Below are 15,755 nucleotides of genomic sequence, written 5' to 3'. Positions count from 1 at the left end.
ACGTCACCAATAGTCTGGAGGAGAGCGCTGGAAAAGGGGCGCTTGAGAGTGGACCTTCAGCCCTTGTGGGTGGAAGATCAGTCGCCCTTGATCCAGTGCACCCGGTGCCTGGGCTACGGGCACGGAAGACGGCTCTGCAAGGAGGCGGTGGACCTGTGCAGCCACTGCGGCGGCCCGCACCTAAGAGCAGAATGCCCACAACACCTGGCAGGCGAACCCCCGGAATGCCGAAACTGCGCCAAGGCAAAGGAGCAGAACATAGGCCACAACGCTTTCAGTCCCGAGTGCCGCGTTAGGAAACGCTGGGACGAAATAGCGCGGGCGACAGTGGCCTATTGCTAAAATTGTCACGGAGACCGGCAGGAAGCCATACCAGATACTCCAAGCAAACCTGCAGAGACCAGGATCGCCACCGAGGAGCTGATAATGGAAGCCGTCAACAGCCGAGCCGCAGCCGCACTGATCCAGGAGCCGTACGTCGGCGGGGCGAAAAGTATGAAGGAGTTTAGAGGCGTTCGAATCTTCCAGAACGCAAGTCCCGGGGAGGGTACTGTTAAGGCCGCGATCGCAGTTTTCGATCCGAGCCTTAACGTGGTTCAGTACCCAGAACTCACCAACAACAATATTGTTGTGGTGGGGATCAGGACAAGCGCCTGGGAGATCACGCTAGGCTCCCTCTACTTTGAGCCGGATAAGCCAATAGAGCCGTACCTCCAGGAAATCAGAAGGGTGGTACTCGCCACGGGGACCAGAAAACTGCTCCTGGGTGGCGACGTAAACGCGAAGAGTATCTGGTGGGGTGGCACAGAGACCGACAGCAGGGGCGAGGAGCTCCTATCAACTCTCGACGAACTGGGCCTTCACACATTGAACAGAGGCGGAAAACCTACCTTCGAAGTTGTCAGAGGAAACAGGTACCTGAGCAGCCACATCGACGTCACGGCGTGCACGGAAGATGTCCTAGAACTGGTCGAAGACTGGAGCGTGAGGGATGGCGTCACAAGCTCGGACCACAACGCGCTAGAAATACTGCTCAACTTGCAGAAATCGTCTGGTTGTAGAGTACACCGCACCACGAGGACCTACAACACGCGGAAGGCAAACTGGCCCCAGTTTCATGAGAAACTGGGCCAGTATTGGCAAGAAAGTGGCCTCACGAAGGAGGAAGTGGCCAAGGTGAACGATGGAGGAGACCTCGACAACATCGTCGAAAAGTACACCTTGGCCATCAAGGAGGCCTGCAACCAGACGATTCCAAAAGCTGCACAGGTGGAGAAACCGAGCACACCGTGGTGGTCCCAGCACCTAGCGGACCTGAAGAAAGAAGTCGCGACCAGGAAGAGGAGGATCCGCTGCGCCGCGCCAATCCGAAGAACAAAGGTTGTTCAGGAGTACCTCCTAAAAAAGGTAGAGTACCAGGAAGCGGTAGTGAAGGCTCAGGTCGAGAGTTGGAAGGAATTCTGCGGAAAACAGGACACGGAGGGGGTCTGGGAAGGGATCTACCGGGTCCTGAACAGGACCAGCAAGAGGACGGAGGACATCCCTATTGTGAAGAGCGGAGTAGCGCTGGATGCAGAGTGTATATTTAGAGTATACACTGGGGCTAATTAAAGTCCAAATTAGATATAAAAAACTTTATATTGCAAAAATATTCCGTGTTACAGTGTGACCGATATGGTAGTTCGTATTGGAGTGACAGTTCAAAATAAATTAGCTGAAGAACAATGTGGTGCGCAAGCGCCTATTAAAAGTTTAATAGCAATCACTGGATTGACGTGTTTAAAACTTTCGACGACGTGAGGCGTTAGCCGCAACATATTCCCGGCCCTTGAAAGGTTCCTTTCAAGCCTGTAGTTCGTCAGCGGTGGGCAGCGGGCATAGACGAGTGAACGGACGGCGAACGCAACCTCGCTGAGTTTTGACTTCCGCGACTCGTGCTGCTCCATCTGGTCCAGGGAACAGTCGTAGAACTCGACCTAGGCGCCAGCTTAATGGAGGAGTGTTATCTTCCGCCAGCAGTACCATGTCACCAACGTTGAGCTTAGCATTGTCCTTGCGCCACTTCGTTCGCTGCTGCAGCTCCGATAAATATTCCTTTTGCCACCTCTGCCAGAAATGCTGCCTTATGGTTTCAAGGCGCTTATATCTGTTGCGATTGTTGTTGTCTTTTTCTACCAAGGCTGGTAAAGGCAGCGCGTTTAGCGGCCGGCCTATGATGAAGTGCCCTGGGGACAAGGAGAGGAGGTCATTGGGACTGGATGACAAAGGACACAAGGGACGGCTATTAAGAATCGCCTCCACTTGTGCAAACAACGTAATAATTTCCTCAAATGTTAAATTACTATTGCCGATAACGCGTTTGATGTGGTATTTAGCCGATTTAACGCCGGCCTCCCAAATGCCGCCGAAGTGAGGAGCGTAAGCAGGTATAAAATTGAACTTAATACCCTGCTGACTTGCAAAATTAGATATTGGTTCAGTGTTTTGTTTAATAAAATCTCCTATCTCCTTCGCGGCAGCAACAAAATTGCGACCATTGTCACAAAATATTTCTAATGGTTTTCCTCTACGTGCAATAAACCTTCTAAGAGTCATCACAAATGCATCTTTACTTAAATCACTAACTGCCTCCAAATGAATACATTTATAACGTAAACACACAAAAATACACATATAACACTTAATTAAACGACTTCCACGACCTTTACGATTAAGGATAGAAAAAGGTCCAGCAAAATCTAAACCCACGGATATGAATGGATAATCTGGGTTTACTCGCTGTGAAGGTAAGTCACCCATTTTCGGGCAAAGTGTTTTGCCACTTAATCGCCTACATCGCACGCATTTGTTAGCTGTCCGCCTAGCAAGATATTTGCCATTGACAGGCCAAACTGTTTCCCTTACTGTTGCTAACAACAACTGCGGACCTGCATGCAAGTTTACTAGATGCTCTTTTTCAAAATACAATTTTGTTAATTTATGCGCAGCGTGTAAAAGTATTGGATGCCTTTTTTCAAAACTACAGGCGGATGCATTTATGCGTCCACCAACACGAATTAAATTATCTTCATCCACAAACGGAGATAATGACAATATTTTACTTCGAGCAGGTAGCTGTTTACCTTTTGTAAGTAAATCATATTCATTAGGAAATGACTCACGCTGAGCGATAACGCATAATGAATGAAACGATTCCAACAACTCGTCAGCTGTTAGAATGCCTATACGTTTGTTAACTGGATGTTTTGTATTATAAATAAACCTCCGGCAATATGCAACTACATTCCGAAGTTTATTGAAAGATGCGAAATTATCAAAATTAATTACGGTATTGTTATTATTATTATCTATTGATGTGAATGCCTTTACTTCGGGTAAGTCATTTACCTTGCATTCTTTTAGCAGTGGCCATTTAGATTCATCCTGACTTAGGAAACTAGGACCTGACCACCATAATTCCTTTGATAACAAACTTTTTGCATCCATACCCCTAGATATCAAATCTGCAGGGTTCAGTGCAGTGGGTACATAACGCCACGATGATGCATTAGTTAGTTCAACTATTTCGCAGACACGATTTGCCACGAACATTTTTAATTTGGTTGGATCATTGTTTATCCAACTCAAAACAACACTAGAATCACACCAGTGCACCAATTTTCCCGGGTTGTACCGTAGCGAATCTAAAACAGATTTACAAAGTTTTGCGGCCATTAGTGCAGCACATAATTCCAAACGTGGTATTGTACTTGGCTTTATAGGCGATACCTTTGACTTAGCGCATAATAGTTTGATGGTGGTGTCGCCATTACGATTTACTGATTTTAAGTAAATACATGCGCCATATGCACATTGTGACGCGTCACTAAACGAGTGTAACTCTATGAATTCAGGCTTATCACATAGCACTAATCTAGGAATCTGAAATGAATGTAAATATTTTAAATTATCAGTAAAATTTAGCCATTCGTCTCTCAAATCACTACTAACTGGATCATCCCAATCTAATTTTTGTTGCCACATTTTTTGTAACATGATTTTAGGTTGAATGATGACCGGACTCAAGATTCCTAGAGGGTCAAAAATTTTAAAAGAATTTGACATGACAAATCGTTTTGTGACTGTCGCTTGTTTATCAAGCGAAAAGCCTTTAATTGGGAAAAATAATGTATCACTGGTTGGTCTCCATCCTAAACCAAGAGTACTTGATGATTCACTAATAGTTAAGTTACCTTGATTTAAGTTTATGTTTTCAAAAATAGATGGATTATTACTTTTATATTTTCTCAAATTAAAACAGCCCTTTCTTAGAGCTTCAGAAACGCCTCTTTGGATGTAGCGTAAATCCTGATCATTATCTGCGCCCGTTATCAAATCATCGACGTAAAAATCTTTTTGTATTACGCGTTTGATGACGTCATCATTATGTTCGTCGCCTAGTTGCCATAGGCAACGAGTGCTTAAATAGCTAGCGCTTGCGGTACCATAGGTGAGAGTATTTAAGTCGTACGCTGTAATAGGTTGTGATTCACCCTCACGCCATAGAATACGCTGTAGACAACGATCGTTTTCAGCTACTAGGACCTGACGGTACATTTTTTCAATGTCACCAGTTAAGAGGTATTTGTATTGTCTAGCACGTATTAATATAGCAAAGAGTGAGTCTTGAAGAGTCGGACCTACCATTAAAATATCGTTTAAAGAATAACCTGATGTAGAAGCTGCTGACCCATCAAAAACTACCCGTAATTTAGTCGACTCACTTTCTTGTTTCAATACCGCATGATGACATAAATAATACGATGGGCTTTGTATCTCTTTGGCTAAGGAGAGATGACCTAATTCGGAATATTCGCTTATAAATTCTGCATATTCAGATTTTAAAAGCGGATGTTTTCTAAAACGTTTTTCTAAATAATGTAACCGTCTTTTGGCTAAACTATAACTATCACCCAAGCAGTCTGGAGTGTCCTTTAGAGGTAGGTTTACACAAAATCTGCCGGTGATTTCTCTACGAGTGTGAGTGATGAAATGTTGTTCGCAAGCTTTTTCATCTTCGCTCATTACACGTTTCGTAGGAACCTCTTCTAATTCCCAGAATTTACATAATGATTTTTCAATATCATTAATATTTGAAACAATAACTTTATTGCAATAAGTATTTTTGTTGTTAAAATATGAATTTATTGGTCCGGATATTATCCAGCCCAGCTGCGAACTTATCAACTTTGGATTTTGTGGGCCTAGGGAACGTTGCTCGTCACCTAGGATGTCCCAAAATAGATCAACGCCTATCAAGACGTCTACTGGTGCAGGCTGCCCGAATGTAGGATCAGCCAGTGCTATGTCTTTAGGTAAATTCAATAAGTTAATATTGACCGGGTACCTAGGTATTACACCGGTTAGGTCTTTTAGAACAAGACAACTGCATTTTGCATTGTATTTATGATTTAAAGATTTAATTTGTACATTACAACTTTCTGCAATGTGCGAGGAAACAGTATTTCCAATTCCTACGATTTTTAGCGAATCAATAGGTATAGATTTTAATGCAAGTTTATCCTTTAGCGATTTAGAAATAAATGATGATTGACTGCCACAATCTAGCAGCGCTCGAACTTGCTCCTTTTGCTGGGTCAACGGATTCGAGACTACAATCATCGCTGTTGATAACAGTATTTGATTTGAATTTCGTTTTGCAAAACTAGCAATGGTTTCATCATAGCTAGTTTCATCTACTGATACAAGATTAACATTAGGGCATGACGCAGGACGGTGCAGCAAACTATGATGCCTTTTATTGCACTCACGACACGGTCCCATCCGACATGATTCTACCTGATGTCCCTGTCTAAGACAGTTAAGACACAATTTGTATTTATTAACTTCTACCATTCTTTCATCTATCCCCTTTGCTTTGAAAGTAGGACAGTCATAAATTCTGTGATTATCATCACAAATAATACATAAATAACCGTTAGAACTGTTATCTTTGTGAGTGTTTTTTGATTTATTAAATTTAGTATTAGAAACAGCAAATGATTTTGTAAAAGTATTTAAACTAGGACGTTTTTGGTTATTTGCTGTAGTAAGACTACTGCGCGCACCTGCTGTGTGGCATTTAGGTACATTACTTTCTTGCTTATTCCGATTTGATGACTCCAATACATCCGCACGGTCAGTCAAAAACTTATAAAACTGTTCTAACTTTGGGTCATCATCGTCAGATCGTTTAATAAATTCTTCCCATTTTGCTACAGTATCAGTGTCTAACTTTTCTGACAAAATGAAAATTAGTAGACCATCCCAATGGTCTGTGGGTTGCCCTAAACTGGTCAACGCACGCAAGTTTTTAGTGACATGATCAACTAGATATCTTAATGACCTTTCTGATTCACGTGTAAACGGCTTAAAATGAAGTAATGATTTGAAGTGATGATTTTTTAACACTCTGTTATTATTATAACGATTACAAAGTAATTTCCATGCTTCCGAATAGTTTGCGTTTGATATCTCAAGATTTGAAACAATTCTCGCGGCGTCACCTTCTAGATAAGAAATGAGGTAATGGAACTTCTGAATTTCTGTTATACGATCATTTTTGTGTATCAAACTTTCAAAAGTGTCACGGAATTCTAACCATCGGAAATAAGAACCGTCAAACTTGGCTATTTGGATTTGAGGCAATTTTACGCTAGCTGCTTGATGATCCGAACAACAAGAATTATCATGTATTGAACTACGTCTATGTTCAGATTCAAGATTGGAAAATTTGTCCACTAAAGTTTTTGCAGTGGCAATGTTCATAATAATGTCAGTTTCGATATTTTCACGCTCATCAATTTCAGCTTCTAAATTATCTGAATTTAAAACCTCAATCTCATTCTGCAAGTCATCAACCCTTACTGACAGTGCCTCGAATTTTGCAAGCTTTAACCTTAGCTCAGTTAATTCTACAGTATCAAGCTTAGTAACTTTCGTAATGCTATTCAAATAATTCTTAAATTTAGTTATCTGTCCTTTAGCAGACGATCTTTTAACAGTCAAATCCCTAAGACGTGTTTTATCTACACTCTCGTTAGGCATTGTGAGTAAATATGTGTAAAATATTAAGTTCAATGATGTATCAAACAAGTTTAAATGACTAATCAATTAATAGCAAAGAATGGCTCACGTTCCTTAATCTCGGCGACACCTGGCTGCCGGGAACCGGTTGCGCTCGATCAGCTGATTGCAGACGGCGAGATAACGCACTCGGTTCAGCGTAGATAACAATCTGAAATTATCGGCATCAAAATAAGTATCTATTGCTAGACTAGGAAACGTTAGCGACCTTTGGACCTAAAGACGATTCTTTCAAAATTACCTAATAATGATGAGCAAATATTGGTCTAATGTTATTTTATCAATAGGTTTAATAATTATGGATCAGTTTTTCAACAAAGAAGCTAATTTATTCAAAAAAAGAAATTAGTTAGTGTTAAGACATTCATCTTAACACACACTCGGCACGGCGCCCGCAGGGCGCGGCAGCGGTGCGACAGAGGTGCGACGGAGGGGCGCGCGCGCCGTCACCGCTCAGGCCATCGACCGCCGTCTCTCGAGCCCAGTCAGCTGTTCAAGCCTACGACGCATACTCGTATCGCACGCTCTCGCAAATATTTAAATTATATAATTCGCGGTTAACAAATCGAGTTTATGTACAGTACTTGTTGAGTACATCAATAAATCTTTATACAGTCCACTTACTTATAATTCCCGTTATACCATCGCGGGACCTCCACAACATTTTGGTCCTTCAACCGTCAAAATTTGAACCGAAAAGGAGTTACCGAGAAGTTGCTGTACTTAGGACAAGATTACAAGACTGCGAACAAAGGAATCCTCATCGGAAGCGATCTACGTACATACCTATGTACATCAGATAGTCGTCGTGCAAGAGAAGTTCAACAACATCTCCGCGTCACATCAACATTACATAGTGGTTTGCTCCAGGAGGCCGTAAGATCGTTTCAATTCCTTCATTCTCATTATTCCATACCCATTTTATCACCCAATCACTTATTCATCCCATCAGTGCCATTATTTTTCGTTATTATAACGTGAATCAGCTAATTTCATTTCTGTCAAAGTTGCAAGTCATTTGTCACCTGAGTCATCACGGACTTTGAACCTTGTATTAGACACATTTCATTGATTCATTCGTTCATTCAGTTAGTTAGTACTCGATTTCACTGTCATTTAATCATCCCATTTAATTAAATTTTGCATTTTAGCTTATTATTACAGGTAAGTAGTGATAATTTGTGAATATTTGCAATACACAGGCTAGTATTCTGCTGCATTTCGCTGTTGTTAAGCGTTGATTTCATTAAAATCGAGCACTTTTAGCTTAAATTAATATAGGTATATTTCCATAAGGCAAATATAAGCGCTTCATTATACTTTTTTTTTTCTAAATTTCAAGCTTTAAACTTCAATTCTTCATACTTAATTAACATGTCTGATACAAAAGCATTAATCAAGAAGCGTGCTTCGATTAAAGCTAAGCTTACGCAATTTTCGGCATTTTTGCTTATTTCAAAAACTTGTGAACAGTTGAGTGATGTGCAAGTCATTGAAGTCGAACATCGCCTTAACTTAATTGAAACGTTATACGAAAAATATGACGCCTTACAGATGGACCTGGAAGCTTTAGTGGACGACCCGAGCGAGCAATATGCTGAACGCGAGGAATTCGAAAAGCAGTACTACGGTTTGGTGGCTTCTGCTCGGCACCTAATAAGCAGCGTTCGGAGTCGCCGCACGGATTCTGAGGTCGATGTTTCTTGTTCTAATCACACACACAAACAAAACACTATACGCTTACCAAAAATTGATTTACCTAAATTTTCCGGCAGTTATCAGGATTGGTTAGAATTTAGGGACACTTTTACATCAATTATTCACAAAAACGATAGCATCGATAAGATCAATAAATTACATTATTTACGTGCTTCATTGAAAGGTAGTGCTTCTCTCGTAGTAGATAACCTAGACTTTAGGTCAGAAAACTATGATGCGGCCTGGAAGTTGTTGTGTGACAGGTACGACAATAAAAGACTGCTTGTTAACAATCATGTACAAGCTCTTTTCAATATACAGCCCATCAAACATGAATCAAGTAAGTCATTACGCTATGTTATCGACACTACTAATAAGAATCTCAGGGCATTGTCAACCCTAGGTCAACCGGTGCAGCATTGGGATACTCTTGTTATTTATATAGGTACCAGTAAACTCGATCAGGTGACGAACCGCGAGTGGGAAGAGCATAGGAACACACTGACAGACCCTCCAACACTAAATATTTTTATTACGTTTTTGAGCAGTAGAGCTGACTTGCTTGAAACTCTTGAAGAGTCAAGATCATCAAACTCTAACTATTCTACACATAGTGTTGGTACCAAAAGTAAAAGTTTTTTAACACATACTGAGGATAAATCCACACAAATATCCTGTCCTTTATGTCAGCAAAATCATTTTATATTTTCATGTAAAGACTTCAGAAGTCTTTCACCGCAAGATCGACTTAAGAAAGTCAATAGTTACAAAATTTGTGTGAATTGCTTAAAATCAGATCACGACGTCAGTAAGTGTAAATCAGGTCATTGCAAGTATTGTTCTAAAAAACACAACACTCTACTACATGACCATGATACTAGCCCTAATATCCAAAACATTGTACTATCAGCAAATCACTCCGCTACTTCTCGAGTTGTTCTTCTTTCCACAGCACTCGTGGAGGTAATGGACGACAGGGGAAACCACCGGCAAGCACGGATTTTATTGGACAATGGTAGTACGGCAAACTTCATCTCTGAAGGATTTGTACGTAAGCTCCAAATTTCCACTTTTAATGCCAATTCTAAAGTTATAGGTATTAATCAAATATCTTCTACTTCTTCTTTAGGCTGTCAAATTTCATTAAAATCGCTTTATAGTGATTTTAAGATTGATATTGACTGCTTTGTCCTACCAAGGGTATCATCATCAGTTCCAAGTACCTTTGTTAATTCCAATCTTATACACATACCTGAGAACGTTCGTCTAGCTGACCCCAATTACTACATTCCGTCATCAGTTGACATTCTAGTAGGCGCGGAGGTATTCTGGGGCATTATAGGGGCGAATCGTATCGCTCTAGGTAAAAACATGCCAACTTTGTTCGAGTCAAAGTTGGGTTGGCTCATCTCAGGCGGGTATTATCAACATAGTTCAGCCCCACAGTTGTGCATGTTAACGGACAGTTTACATACTGAGTTAACACGTTTCTGGGAACTGGATTCAATTGACCCTAAGCATAAATTTACAGCTGAGGAGCGAGCCTGTGAACAATCCTTTGTGGACACCACCACTCGCAATCCAGACGGTCGATTTGTGGTGAACATCCCGCTCAAAGAGTCTCCTGATGTACTAGGTGACTCTCTCATCATGGCTAAACAAAGATTTCTATCTCTTGAACGACGTCTTTCCAAAGATTCTCATTATAAAGATCTGTATGTAGACTTCATGAACGAGTACATCAAGTTAGGACACATGTCGATATGCTCAGGTAAGTCAAGTACTCCTTCGTATTTCTTACCCCATCACGGAGTTTTGAAAGAGTCTCGTTCTACTACGAAACTTCGGGTTGTATTTGACGCTTCCGCTAAAACAACCTCAGGCAAGTCGTTCAACGACATCCAAATGGTTGGCCCGACACTTCAAGACGATTTATTGTCCATCCTGCTTCGATTCCGTCAACACAAGATAGTAGTTAGTGCAGATATTGAGAAAATGTACAGGCAAACTCTTGTTAGAGAAGATCAGCGAACTCTACAAAAAATTCTGTGGAGAGCCAGTCCCGAATTGCCTGTGCAGTGCTATACGCTCAATACGGTGACATACGGCACATCGTCGGCGCCGTTTCTTGCAGTTCGATGTTTATTTGAATTGTCAAAAGAGTGTTCGGACCCAGTTGAACGGTATAGTTTGGAGCATGATTTTTATGTTGACGACTATTTATCAGGTGATGTATCTGTTTCAGCAGTGGTGCAAAAATGTCGTCGAGTCGTAGAAACTCTTCAGTCTGCCCAGTACAATCTGCGGAAGTGGCAATCGAACTCCCCAGAGGTATTACAAGCTTTATGTACAGATTCTGATCACTCTGACGTAGTACATTTGAGTCTAGATGAAATGTCAAAAACTCTAGGTCTTAATTGGCGCTGCTCAAGTGACTCATTTTCATTTGTTATTAATTTGCCCATTACACAAAGTAGCACAGTCACAAAACGTCAAATATTGTCCACAATAGCTCAAATTTTTGATCCAGTTGGTCTAGTGGTCCCTAGCATAGTAGAGGCTAAAATTATTATGCAAAAACTTTGGCTTACCAAATGTTCTTGGGATGAGCCTGTCCCAGAAATCATTCAAATCGCTTGGAATATATTTCAAACTTCTTTACATATGTTGAATACATTCAACATACCTCGATGGATAACGTGTGAGTCACCCAGCTCTTTACAATTGCATGTTTTTGTTGATGCTTCTGAGAGAGCTTACGGAGCCTGTGTGTATGTTCGCAGTGTGTCTCAGGACGGTAAAGTTCATGCACATCTTTTAACTGCAAAGAGTAAAGTAGCTCCCATCAAGCCGACTACTATACCACGACTAGAGTTATGCGCTGCATTACTGGGTACACGGCTTTATGTCAAGGTTCGTCAGTCGCTCACATTACGTATCGATGATGTCTTCATGTGGAGCGACTCTACTATTGTTCTAGGTTGGTTATCGATGCCACCCACACAACTGAAGACCTTTGTTCGTCATCGCGTGTCTGAGATTCAGGATTCTGTAGGAGGAGTTCCTTGGCGTTATGTTCCGTCTCAAGAAAACCCCGCAGACCTCGCTTCGCGCGGACTAAGCGCCGACAAATTATTAACTTCTTCTATATGGTGGACAGGACCTGAATTTCTTCACAGAGACTCGTCCTCGTGGCCGTTGTTTCCTAACTCACATTGTGAAAATGAATTACATTCACAAGAAATAATATCAGCCTTCCATACAGACATTTTAGAACCTATCACTAACCCTATTTCTTTGTTGGGTAATAGGCTTTCTAATTTTAATAAATTACAGCGTGTGGTGGCATATGTCATGAGATTCATACACAATTGCAAAGGACAATCACCACAACGTGGCGCACTCACACATACTGAACTAGACAACTCATTAAATCTTTTGTTACGATTAAGTCAACAGGAATCATTTCCTGAAGAATACAAATTACTATTGTTCGGCAAACCATTGCCCTCAAAAAATAAGCTTTTAGCGCTATCTCCGTTTATGGATACTTCTAGTGACCTAATTCGTGTGGGTGGTAGACTGGACAATTCATTCTACGACTACAATGTTAAACACCCCATTCTATTATCCAGTAAACACACCATTTGTAACCGTTTGTTTCAAATGTTTCATGTTCGTCTTTTACATGCTGGTCCACAGCTCTTACTCGCCACGATTCGTCAAAATTATTATACTCTCGGCGGTAGAAACTTAGCCAAAAGGGTTGTTCATCAGTGCGTCAAATGCTGTAGAATAAAGGCTAGCACTATTCAGCCTGTCATGGGCAACCTTCCAGAGCAGAGACTACATTTAGAATTTCCCTTTTTAGATACAGGGGTTGATTATGCTGGACCAATCCTGATTGCTGACCGAAAGGGGAGGGGCTGTAGACTAATAAAATGTTTTATTTGCGTGTTCGTGTGTTTAGCAACGAGAGCCATCCACTTGGAACTCGTCTCAGACCTCACAAAAGAGGCATTCATAGCAGCTTTAAGTAGGTTTATTGCTCGCAGAGGTAAACCTCGTAACATTTTCTCCGACAACGGTACTACATTTGTCGGCGCTTTCAATGAATTGTCAAACCTCCTTTCACAAGATTTTAACTTTCACGATGTTGATCCAGGCATCAACTTCTCATTTATACCTGCTTATACCCCACACTTCGGTGGATTGTGGGAATCCGCAGTAAAATCCACAAAACACCACCTCAGGCGTATTTTAGGTTTAACTCACTTAACTTTTGAGGAGATGACTACATGCCTAGTACAAGTTGAAGCCGTTCTCAACTCTAGACCCCTTACTCCTTTGTCCCATGACCCTTCTGACCTAACACCTCTGACTCCTGCCCACTTTTTAATTGGACGATCTTTAATCATGCCGCCACATCCACAGATTGAGCACCTCAAGATCACGAATCTACAACGATTTCGCCGCATCGAGCAGTTGAAGCAGCATTTTTGGACACGGTTCTCTAATGATTACGTCCTATGGCTACAGGAGAGAACGAAATGGCGTAGTAGTACGGGAGAGTTGAAGGAAGGAACACTTGTCGTCATAAAGGACAAGGGCTTGCCGCCCTTGATGTGGCTTCTGGGTCGCATAGTTCGGGTGCTACCTGGCAAAGATGGCATCGCAAGGGTCGCAGACATCCGCACGCGCAAGGGAGTCCTTCGGCGGGCTTTTAATACAATTTGTCCCCTTCCAGTTGACACCACCAGCAATGTTGAAGACACTTCAACGGGGGGAGTATGTTAAGACATTCATCTTAACACACACTCGGCACGGCGCCCGCAGGGCGCGGCAGCGGTGCGACAGAGGTGCGACGGAGGGGCGCGCGCGCCGTCACCGCTCAGGCCATCGACCGCCGTCTCTCGAGCCCAGTCAGCTGTTCAAGCCTACGACGCATACTCGTATCGCACGCTCTCGCAAATATTTAAATTATATAATTCGCGGTTAACAAATCGAGTTTATGTACAGTACTTGTTGAGTACATCAATAAATCTTTATACAGTCCACTTACTTATAATTCCCGTTATACCATCGCGGGACCTCCACAACAGTTAGATAATTATTTTATCTTGTAGGTAGACTGAGAATGAAGATGCAATTTTCTAGAAATCTACTTAAATTACTAATTTGCACAAATGAATTTGACTGCTAAATAACTGGAAAGAATATTTATGGAATTTGGATCGAATATTAGGTGAAGACTAGGTAATTAGGAAGGACAAGGGCACTTATCTGGCTTTGCAGAAGTCCGATGCGCGATGTGATACTTTTGTGGAATCACTGCTCGCTCCAGCCTGAACTCGTAGATGATTCTGGCTGCACCTTCAGTCTTGAACTCTTCTTCAATGTTCAATGTCTTCAATCACGTCGAAGAAACCCGCTCATCAATTCGTACGGCACGTGCTGGCTTGGTTCCTCAACAGATTTCATGCGCTGATTTCCACTATTTTGTCGTATTTTTGTTTCTTGATTGTATTTTCCCCTCATGGGCCACCAATATGTATATTTAGAGTATACACTGGGGCTAATTAAAGTCCAAATTAGATATAAAAAACTTTATATTGCAAAAATATTCCGTGTTACAGTGTGACCGATATGGTAGTTCGTATTGGAGTGACAGTTCAAAATAAATTAGCTGAAGAACAATGTGGTGCGCAAGCGCCTATTAAAAGTTTAATAGCAATCACTGGATTGACGTGTTTAAAACTTTCGACGACGTGAGGCGTTAGCCGCAACACAGAGGGATCAGCAAGATGGCTTGCTGAGTCCTTCTACCCAAAGGACGGCACCGAGGAAGACTCCGCCGATCACGAGACTATAAGGACCAAGGCCAGACAGCTGTTGGAAGCATGTGGCAGCTGCGACGAACCTCCGTTTACCCTGCAGGAATTGGTTAGGGCTTCCTCATCCTTTAATCCCAAGAAGGCACCCGGAGCCGACGGTCTGACCTCCGATATATGTAGCCAAGCGATTGGGAAAGCGCCCGAGCTATTCCTAGGCATCCTAAACAGATGCCTGGCGCTCGGACGCTTTCCCAAAGCCTGGAAGGAGGCAACCGTCGTCATCCTAAGAAAACCCGGCAAAGCGGACTACGCCACCCCCAAATCTCACAGGCCAATCGGCCTCTTGCCCGTACTGGGCAAGATATACGAGAAGATGGTGGTTGCCCGCCTAAAATATTACGTACTTCCGCGCATGTCGGCGGTCCAGTTCGGCTTCATGCCGCAGCGCAGCACCGAGGACGCCCTCTATATCCTTCTGAAAAACATCCGTAGCAAACTATCTGAAAAGAAAATCACCACGCTAGTGTCATTGGATATAGAGGGGGCCTTCGATAGCGCTTGGTGGCCCATGATTAGCGTGAGGTTGGCGGAGGAAAAATGCCCTGCCGGCCTCGCGAGAGTCATGGGCGACTACATGAGGGATAGGACCGTCGGGGTGCGATACATGGGTGTGGAGCATAGGCGGGCAACGGAAAAAGGATGCGTGCAGGGATCAATAGGAGGCCCAATCCTGTGGAACCTCTTGCTGGACCCCTTGCTAAAGGGTCTCCAAGATGGGGGAAATTATGTGCAGGCGTTTGCAGATGACGTTGTCCTGCTATTTGAGGGGGACACAGGCCAGGAGGTAGAGAGGCGTGCCAATGCCGCTCTCGAGTATGTTCGGGCGTGGGGTGTCAAAAATAAATTGAAATTTGCACCACATAAGACGTGTGCCATGGTGATCACAAATAAATTGAAGTACGACACCCCACGACTGACCATGGGCGGGATCGGCATTGGTATGTCTCAGTCAATCAAACTTCTAGGACTCACCATTGACCACAGACTCACCTTCAACACTCACATCACAAATGTGTGCGCAAAGGCGGCGGCAGTGTA

General features: G+C 42.6%; 2 protein-coding genes across 2 annotated transcripts; one reads left to right on the top strand and one right to left on the bottom strand.

Moving 5' to 3' along the window:
• Positions 1 to 1,842: 1,842 nt before the first annotated feature.
• Positions 1,843 to 2,595, bottom strand: LOC142985763 (uncharacterized). Its single transcript, XM_076134010.1, has one exon. The coding sequence runs from the start codon at positions 2,593 to 2,595 to the stop codon at positions 1,843 to 1,845; it is 753 nt and encodes a 250-aa protein (XP_075990125.1).
• A 6,007-nt stretch (positions 2,596 to 8,602) lies between these two features.
• LOC142985792 (uncharacterized) lies at positions 8,603 to 13,873 on the top strand. The gene is made up of 4 exons (XM_076134038.1): positions 8,603 to 9,874; positions 10,355 to 10,459; positions 11,069 to 11,154; positions 13,258 to 13,873. Exons 1-4 carry the CDS (start codon positions 8,680 to 8,682, stop codon positions 13,618 to 13,620), a joined length of 1,749 nt encoding a protein of 582 aa, XP_075990153.1. The 5' UTR covers positions 8,603 to 8,679; the 3' UTR covers positions 13,621 to 13,873.
• Positions 13,874 to 15,755: the final 1,882 nt, after the last annotated feature.

This window comes from Anticarsia gemmatalis, chromosome W (genome assembly GCF_050436995.1).
Source record: "Anticarsia gemmatalis isolate Benzon Research Colony breed Stoneville strain chromosome W, ilAntGemm2 primary, whole genome shotgun sequence".
Classification (NCBI taxonomy): Eukaryota; Metazoa; Arthropoda; class Insecta; order Lepidoptera; family Erebidae; genus Anticarsia; species Anticarsia gemmatalis.
Note: the sequence above shows the minus strand (reverse complement) of the source record. Positions and strands in the feature narration are given on the sequence as shown.

Bases quoted from the DNA above. Each gene is read 5' to 3' on its own strand.
- LOC142985763 (XM_076134010.1), bottom strand. From the start codon at position 2,595: ATGACTCTTAGAAGGTTTATTGCACGTAGAGGAAAACCATTAGAAATA.
- LOC142985792 (XM_076134038.1), top strand. From the start codon at position 8,680: ATGGACCTGGAAGCTTTAGTGGACGACCCGAGCGAGCAATATGCTGAA. The intron at 9,875-10,354 runs GTAAGCTCCAAA...ATAAATTTACAG, and splicing joins CATCTCTGAAGGATTTGTAC to CTGAGGAGCGAGCCTGTGAA. The intron at 11,155-13,257 runs GTATTACAAGCT...CCACATCCACAG, and splicing joins GGCAATCGAACTCCCCAGAG to ATTGAGCACCTCAAGATCAC.